We start from the raw sequence: 8507 nt of genomic DNA on the forward strand, positions 1-8507 counted from the left end.
GCGTCCGCTGCAGGGGCCTGTGTTCAACCTCATGGTCACAGTTTTTTTTCGCTCTAGCCCCACTGACCCTGCCCCCACCGGTGTGGCCCTCGGCCGCAAACCACACTGTAAATTTGGCTCCAGAGAGAAAGTTTGTGAGTACCTATGATCTAGAGGATAGATTGAAAGCGGGTTAGGGTGAAAAATAGGGTAGTGCTTTGGATATGCTGAATTAGAAGAAAAGTAATAAATAAGTAAAAGTAATAAATATATGGATCCAAAAGTAAGACAGATAGAGATCCAGACGTACATGGAAGATATATATATGCATAAAGGAAGGTAGTATATGTAGATTAAAGATGCATTAAATAAACTCTGACTTTTAATTGTTGTTGTACTTTAAATTAGTTTTATTTATTTGTATATATATATATATATATATATATTTGTAGATCAATAGTGAAGCAATTGTAGATAAATAGTTATGATAAAAAATATTTACATAAACCTAATCATTATGCTAGTTATGTACAGTTTGGTACTGTAAATGACTTATTTACAATTTCAAAATCATGGTGTGCTACCTTGTTGCAAATTGAATACAAACTCCAGCATGTTGAATGATGCACCTCTGTGTCTGGTACCTCACCTTTTCAAATCTTTTCAGATTTGGTTGAGAAGGAAACATGGACGGTCTAGCTCCCCTTACACTTTTTTAAATAGTTATACTGTGTTCCATATCAAACGGAATAGTGTTCCTCCATATGTGCGATAATATAAACCACTGTCATCCATTTGTGTTTGGTTAATACTTTTTCAGGCAGTACCTCACTTTTATGCCACAAGCCCTACCAAAACACTAAATTTACACTGTATGAATTCTACCGTACTGGTAGAACTTTTGTATTTGTTAATCCCATTTGTGAAGGTAAAAAGCTGTTTATCTGGATTGAAGCTTAGCCCTTGAAAATGCATTGATTTGTACACCTACATTTAAACTAGGTATGCCACTAGATTTATGAATAGAGCCCAAAGTGGGCAAGTTAAACACTATACCACTTCTCCCTGTTCCAGCCTAGAATGCCTCCAGCAATGTTGGCTGCAAAGTCTTTATTTTCTTATTTTTTTACTAGGATCAGCAGTGACTGAAATCAGTTACTGTAAGAACAAAAAAATTGATATTTCATCTTCGGTACACTTCCACCCACTACCACAGGTCAAACTCCATTTCACCGTTCCCTAGCCATTAGCTCAGGGTTCATCTGTGAAGCTACTGCCCCGGATCCTCTTGATCTGTTGACTTGCGATGTGCAAAAACACACATTGCTTACAAAGCAAATAGGGAAGAATATTAAGTACCTCAGGTTTGTCTACCATAAATACAATAGACACCTAATAAAAAAATAATAAGTAATAAAAAAATGCAAATAGTTCCTGAAAAATTGGATAGTGCTGGGTTCCTGCAAAGGGGCGAGAGCGGTCAGAACAGAGCCCAGAGGTCTGAGAAAACAATCCTAGAGCCAATGGGGACAGCGCAGGTAGCTGGAGGGCTGTGTTTGGTTTGAGAAGGGACGAGGGTGTGAGGTGACTTCGGATCAGCTTTTTAATCAGTTCCCCTACACACAGCCAAGAGTTGTCATGTTGGAAATAATGGCATGTACAATCACCAGTCAGAGCAGATATGATCGTTTCATGTAATATATGCAATCAGAAATGTATTGACACAACAACGTATTTTTTTATATAAAATTTATATTTTGTATGTACAGAAGTATATACATAAGTCTCCATAAATTCTAAAATATAAATTAGGATGGCTATATACAATATGTACAATCAGTGGCACTACTCATATAAAGATCAAATGCAGGACTCCACATACTTGACTGCTTCCCAGACACTCGTGTGCATGCCTTGCTGGTAACACCAAAATGTATACATGACAAATTTACAAAGGAGCATTTATTGTATGTGCATTGTGGCTGACATGTGCGCCCGCAAGTTATGGGAGAACACTATTCTAGTCTTGCCAAGGGATGAAATCAGAAAGAACTGGCTTCCTCACTTGAACACCACCTCCCTCCAAGCAATGTTACATTTGGGAGTGTTTTGCCTGCTCTAAAGGAAAACTTTTATATCCTACAGATTGCGTCTTCGTGGTCTTTATCTGCAAGTTCTGCCCTCTTTAGGAATTAAATATCACTGCTTCGCATTGGAAGTTTTTACCTGCTATACATGAGCATATGCTTCATTCGCTGTCACTATCGACCCTCAAACTCATGCACATAAATGAATAAAATAATATGAATATGGAAACAAGACCCGTATTTGTCACGTTGTGTTCTTTTACAATTCTACATCCCGGCACCATCCGACACAAGAGCCTGTGAGTGCTATGACAACAGAAGAAAGACACTTTGGCTCTACTGGCCCATGATTTGAAACCTGGGATTAAACTTGGCTGCCAATGCAGGGACAGCTCTCCTTTACAGCCTGTTCTGAGCTGGATGCTTCCAGGTTGCTATGAAACTAGACACTCCTGCCCTCACTTACATGTCGGCAGAAAACACATCACAAATGTCAGACATCCACACGTGGGGTTAGGAGTGGTCTTTACTGCCCTCTTTTTGGAACCATCACATTTGTCCAGCTTTTGGAGTTATGGCACAGCTGAGTTTAGTTCAGGCATCTGTATGTTGTAGAAGAGTGGCAAGCAAAAGATGTCCCCTGTGCAACTCCTGTCAGAGTTGAGAGCTTTGATTCGCTGACCAATTCCACTGCCTCGTCCTCCTCTGCCTCCTCTTCATCCCAGTCTTCATCCTCAGAGTCAGATTCTTCATAAAAGTTGATGGTGGCTTGCACGGGGAAATTCTTCAACATCATCTCCCCATTATGGTACAAATAATCAAATGTCTTAGATTTGGGCCAGAAAAGTCTGTAAGATAAAGAAAGACTCGTTATGGACATGCAGCTTTTAGAACAAAATGCAATGATAGTGCCCACATCATGGCTGAGGAAATATAAACAGTGTACATGTTTGTATGCACTACAAATGATAAAGGAAGCATGCAGATTAATAAGGCTTTGCAGCAATGCACCCTTCAGAAAACAACGAGGTGACAGGTCGAACTCTTGAAGGGATTGCGATCATTTCGGTCTCCCAGGGTCAATAAAACGTCATTACGATGTCACTTTTTTCGAGCACGGTGAGACCATTCCGTTTTGCTGTGTAGCTGACATAGTCATTATAACAATGATGTACTGGACTCATAATACCAGGTACATCTCTGCTCCAGGAGAGGCTAACACTATAAAGCAGCTGATTTAGGGGCCCTCGCACTGTTCTTGGCGTAGACATGGAAGCACATGTACGTTTCCACAGCGCAATGGGTTATGGGTGGGGTGATATGGCAGCAGCCCATTACACGTGAAAGAGGCCTGTTCTCAAAATATCTGCCCATTCGACTGTATTAGCGTTAAAGTGTGCGTACTTTTCACGGGTGCACCTGTACATATCTGACTTGGAACTGTGTGACATGACCATAGATGACAGCAGAGCGAGACTATACTTCTCACGCGATATTGGCGCACAGACACTGGATACATACCTGACAGGGTGGTTGAAGAGCGGCAGCTCCTTGTTGTCTTGGGCACAGTCGCCGTCTGAGGGTCTGCTGTAGGGCTGCAAAACAGAGAGAAGCGGCCTATTAGCTATAGGAGAAAGGAACGCCATTCTTTCCATTCTGCAATGCACGGTTCATTATTTGACAAAACATTCTAACACACAGCAGGTCTGGTTAGAGAATACCCCTCAGTCTGATATTCCTGGTGCGTGCCAGCGCCACCCCATGAACATGTGCACGGAAGGGCTTTGCTAAATATCACAATGAGCTATTTTCGCCACAGGTGACATTCACACTCGCCCTCAGCCCGGCCCTGCCTGGCGCCGCTCGCCACAGGTGACATTCACACTCGCCCTCAGCCCGGCCCTGCCTGGCGCCGCTCGTCACAGGTGACATTCGCTCTCGCCCTCAGCCCAGCCCTGCCTGACGCCGCTCGCCACAGATGACAATCACACTCGCCCTCGGCCTCAGCCCCACCCTGCCCGACGCCGCTCGCCACATATGACATTCACACTCGCCCTCACCCCCTCAGTCTGCTCTACGTTGAGTGAGAGGAGCCGGTCTCGGCCTGGCGCCCATCCAGGCAGGGGACTGGCGCGTGGGTGTGATTCTGTCTCGTCGGCCAGTGATGGGAACCTCTCTCGTGCTCGACCGCCCTCTGCTGTGGCGTTCGGGAGATAAGCTGGTGTCACTTCTCACTTCACAACGTCACCTCCGCTGGTGTCACTGTGAACACCTACGAGAGGGTCACTTCTGCCGCCTCTGCTGAGCCTACAAGTGTGAACTCAACCATCTGTTTGCGATAGTTTGGATGTTGGCTCTTAACACCCACTGTTATCTCAGAAGTGAGCGGCCTATATCTATATGTGGTTTAGGAAACCCATCCATGAACGTTTCAGCGCGATTAATTTCTCTAGAAAGCCTTTATGTAGAATTGACCGCCTTTTGAAACATCGTAATACTATGCATCTATACTAGCGGGCAGACCCCACATATTGCAGTCACTATAAAGCCATGTTGTCATTTAAAGGGAACTAAACACAAGTTTACAATGAAAGGGCCATGCTCGTTAAGTGGACGCTTTCCGACAAAAAAGGTTAGCGTACTATGTCGAAGGCTGAATATACACACCAAGAGGAGAAGAAGGCCATTTAGAATTAGGGCTTTTATGACTATATCCACCTAGATGGGGTCCTGCCAACATCCAAAAAAGTGTCAACGTAATGGATAAAAGCAATGCTCGCTATTTAAAGTGCTTAGAAACGGATAGAACTGCGTTGTATGACATGCTAAATAAATGTCAATGTGTTGTTACACTTTTCTATGGATACTGGAGCTGCAGGCCCGGGTGCTAGATTGTTGAGGCGGCAAATGGCCATCCAGTCGAGGTCTAAACGTGTCTTCACTACTTGGCCAAATGGTGTGATCCTGGGCAAACACATCCCGTATCTTCCAGTTCGTCTTAGGTAAGCTGTGCTACTTGCTTGCGCTGTGCTGGATGGACACACCACCCCCTCCCCAATCTGAATACGTAAAACAGAGCCCCGTTGCATATCAATTCGAAAAGAGACAGTCGTATTACCCGCATTTCAATAGGATCTCCTTACACTTTAGGACAAAAGAGGCCCGGGAGACTGTGGGGGCTGCGGCACAATGACTGTGTTTACTGTAAGCACGCACCTGCTAATTGCACACATTGAACTCTGCATAGAAGCACCTCAAACGTTCATAACAACGCCCTTCCTGCACTGCTGCATAATGAATGTACACAATGGGTGCATTCCCGACCCATACTTAGATTGTGTCTGGGCACAACAGTAAAACACGCTGAAAGGAGCTATTCTACAGAACATCAAACTAACGGCCATGGGTTAGTAGAGCTGCCCCGCACAGCAGCGGGTTGTTGCCCGGGAAGCCGAGCCCTTCCCTGGAGACAGTCTATCATCAGAGGCCTCAGGCCCACGTCAATAAAGCGATGGCCGGCCTGGCGCCAGGCCGACGACGGAATAGGCTGCTCTGCTCCAGCGTCAGATATAAGGACTGGCATTGGCAGAGGGTTTTTTGGAATTAGAGGTCCTCTCCTTGTATATTTACGGTACAACGGAGACAAATGCACCCCCCCCCTTTATTTCCCCGCCCCATGTTCCCCGGGCGTCTTTCCCTTGGTGAGCATAATGAGGTCGAATGGTGCTTTGGCTCACGAGAAACTAGGATGCCCACCCAACATCAAGCGCCTAGAGATCATTCCATCGTTTATGGGGTCTAGAAGGGCAGTTACAACTCGCGAAAATAAATTACCCATATGAGAAAATGAAGGATATGTACGTCATGTGGATTATACCATCAAACCTCAGAATGCAAGCTCTCACTCCCAGAACACAGGGACCAGTTTCTGGTGTAGCATATATATATATATATATATATATATATATATATATATATATATATATATATATATATATATATATATATATATATATATATATATAATATTATATATATATATATATGTGTGTGTGTGTGTGTGTGTATATATATATATATACACACAGAAATATACATATATATATATATACAAACACACAAATATATGTGTATATATATCTGCCTTGAGCCACCAAGTCCGAGATACTGCTGCCTCAGACAGAGAGCATCCCTGGTTGTTCCCAGTACCGGACTCGAGACCCCTGCAGACCTCTGCGCGTTGCATCGTAGTGGACCGTAACCCTTGTAAATTGGCTGAACAATTGTCAATCAGATTACTTTCTACTCGTTCCTAACATGCTGTGTTCTCAGTGATTTGCAGGAGAGTCTCAAAAATGCAGCATATATTGAGGTCTAGGATCTTTCCATTCTCTGTGTTTCACACCTACCCAGCTAGTACAGTTACCACTAGCTGTGGTGGAATGACAGTGTTTATTGTAATTTTACTAAACGTGCCTGAGGAAGCCCACAGAATGCAAAGAATGAACAACGAGGCCGTGCGGGGTGTGGACACTTACGCATAATTGCTTTTTCCTCCTTTGGCTGGGGCTGTCAGAAGCTGTGATGAGCCAGGGTCTCCAGAAGAGGGCAGAGCTGCAAAGAAGCACAATTTGGGGTTAGCGAACCATATTTAACACGGAGCATCTCGACTTCTGTTTTTTTTCAGACTTCTATTGCGCGAACTCGACCCAGAGGTACTGGAACACTTTATGTGAGCACCAGTTACATTACACAAGGTCACATGCATTCACATCACAGGGAGATTAAATAATATGTTCAATTCACAAAATGAAATCCCAGAATATTGAAACTCAGCAAAGGTCTAGACTCCCCAGTGCCATAGTCTGCAGCTCTGGTAGTTAAACCACTTCCTTTCCTCCCACTTCAACCACACAAGAGGTAAGCATTCAATATTTTCTGGGGGTTGGTGGCTTCCTCGGAGAGGGTTACTTTGGACAAATGCAACAATGCTTGACGAGCAGTTGCAAAGGAGGTTGCCAGACAGTCACGACCCCACAGTAATGGGGTTGTATAGAACACCCGCTCAGCCAAATTTTTCCCATGACAGATCAGCTTTGAGAGGTCCGGCTTCAGGTCGCTTTCTTGGAGCGCAGGAACACGAGACAACCTCATTTTAAAATGAGCCCAAAACAATGACACCTTTTAAACCACTTACACTTTTCATAACTTTTGCCACCATCTCACACCTGGCTCCTAGCTGTCGGCCAGGCCGGCAAGTAGGTCCAATATTTCAAGCAAATTTACAGCCTCACCTCTGCCGCTTGGGCAGTTTTCAAAAGATAACTGCACCCCCACTACCCCCGAACTCTCCAGCTGGATCACAAGTTTGAACACTGCTGTAATGCAGACATTCCTAATCCGAAAAAAACACATTTAAGAACACGCGATCTCTGGACCTGCCTCGTGCGAGTGTGCTAACCATGCGAGTGGCATTCTGGTACTTATAGTTTCCACACAATACATACAGGAATGAAAGCGCTCGAAGGGAAATGAAAAAAAAAAAGGTCGAGCTTCTCCCACACGATAGTGATGAGAAAAGGCGTCGTCATAGGCAACACAACCAGAACAAGCTTATATTTACCTTACTCGGTGCTCCTGGGCTGGGCGGCTGTACACGGGGCATCGCTGCCCGGGTGTCCCCACTGGTGGCTTGGCGCAGATAAGCTCCATCTTTGGCGTAGGAAGAGTTTGGTGGGCAGGGGTGCGGAACCAGGACGGTGCAATACTCTGCAGCTAAAGCTCTCTCCCTCTCTCTGAATCTCTCGGCCGCTCCTTGCTCGCCTTTTATAACCATCTGGGAGCGAGGGCCATAAATTATCCCCTGCGGAGAGCGGGAGGGCCAAGGAGGGAGGGAATGTTTTCAGTCCCAGGATGCAAAATGGGTGTCCCAGTTGAGCAAACAGCGTCCCGGCAGGGGGGTGAGATTTCTGCAGCTCCAAGTGAAAAAGAAAACACAGGAGGGGAGAAGCGAGACACCATGCGTGAGAAAAGTCCCGAGGAGTGGGATGGGGGCGCATGAGGACAGGCAGGGGGTCCCTGCTAATGACAATTAATGATGGGCATTAGGCCGCGTTTGCTCGCAGTGATGGGAGCGGGGCAGCTGCAGCAGGGCAGACGCCGGGCACTGGACCAGGCCTGATGCACATGAGGGCAGTGCGGGGATGCAGGCCTCCTCCACGGAAGAACACGTGCGTCGTTAATGGAATCACAGATGCCAGGGTAACCCATGCACCCGGCAGCTTTAGCAAATGGAGTTCAACTCCCAGCAAATGTCCGAACTTCCAGCAAATGGCGGGTAATTATTGTAACGTAAGTTAAAGATGATCCACAAAGCGCAGTATGTTTGAAAGAGGACTTTATTCCTCAAGATGAAACCCCACGACGAGATACTTCCTGCCA

At 45.4% G+C, this 8507-nt stretch overlaps 1 protein-coding gene across 1 annotated transcript; it reads right to left on the reverse strand.

Annotated features, from left to right (window-relative positions):
* Positions 1-1229: 1229 nt before the first annotated feature.
* RIPPLY1 (ripply transcriptional repressor 1) lies at positions 1230-7850 on the reverse strand. The gene is made up of 4 exons (XM_078685899.1): positions 7690-7850; positions 6605-6680; positions 3588-3661; positions 1230-2914 (listed from the first exon to the last, which is right to left on the reverse strand). The coding sequence occupies exons 1-4, from the start codon at positions 7776-7778 to the stop codon at positions 2656-2658; spliced, it is 498 nt and encodes a 165-aa protein (XP_078542025.1). The 5' UTR covers positions 7779-7850; the 3' UTR covers positions 1230-2655.
* Between the last annotated feature and the right edge of the window lie 657 nt (positions 7851-8507).

This window comes from Lissotriton helveticus, chromosome 4_1 (assembly GCF_964261635.1).
Source record: "Lissotriton helveticus chromosome 4_1, aLisHel1.1, whole genome shotgun sequence".
Lineage (NCBI taxonomy): Eukaryota > Metazoa > Chordata > Amphibia > Caudata > Salamandridae > Lissotriton > Lissotriton helveticus.

Bases quoted from the DNA above. Each gene is read 5' to 3' on its own strand.
- RIPPLY1 (XM_078685899.1), bottom strand. From the start codon at position 7,778: ATGGAGCTTATCTGCGCCAAGCCACCAGTGGGGACACCCGGGCAGCGA. The intron at 6,681-7,689 runs GTAAATATAAGC...GCTTCTTTGCAG, and splicing joins GCCCAGGAGCACCGAGTAAG to CTCTGCCCTCTTCTGGAGAC. The intron at 3,662-6,604 runs GTAAGTGTCCAC...TCTGTTTTGCAG, and splicing joins GGAGGAAAAAGCAATTATGC to CCCTACAGCAGACCCTCAGA.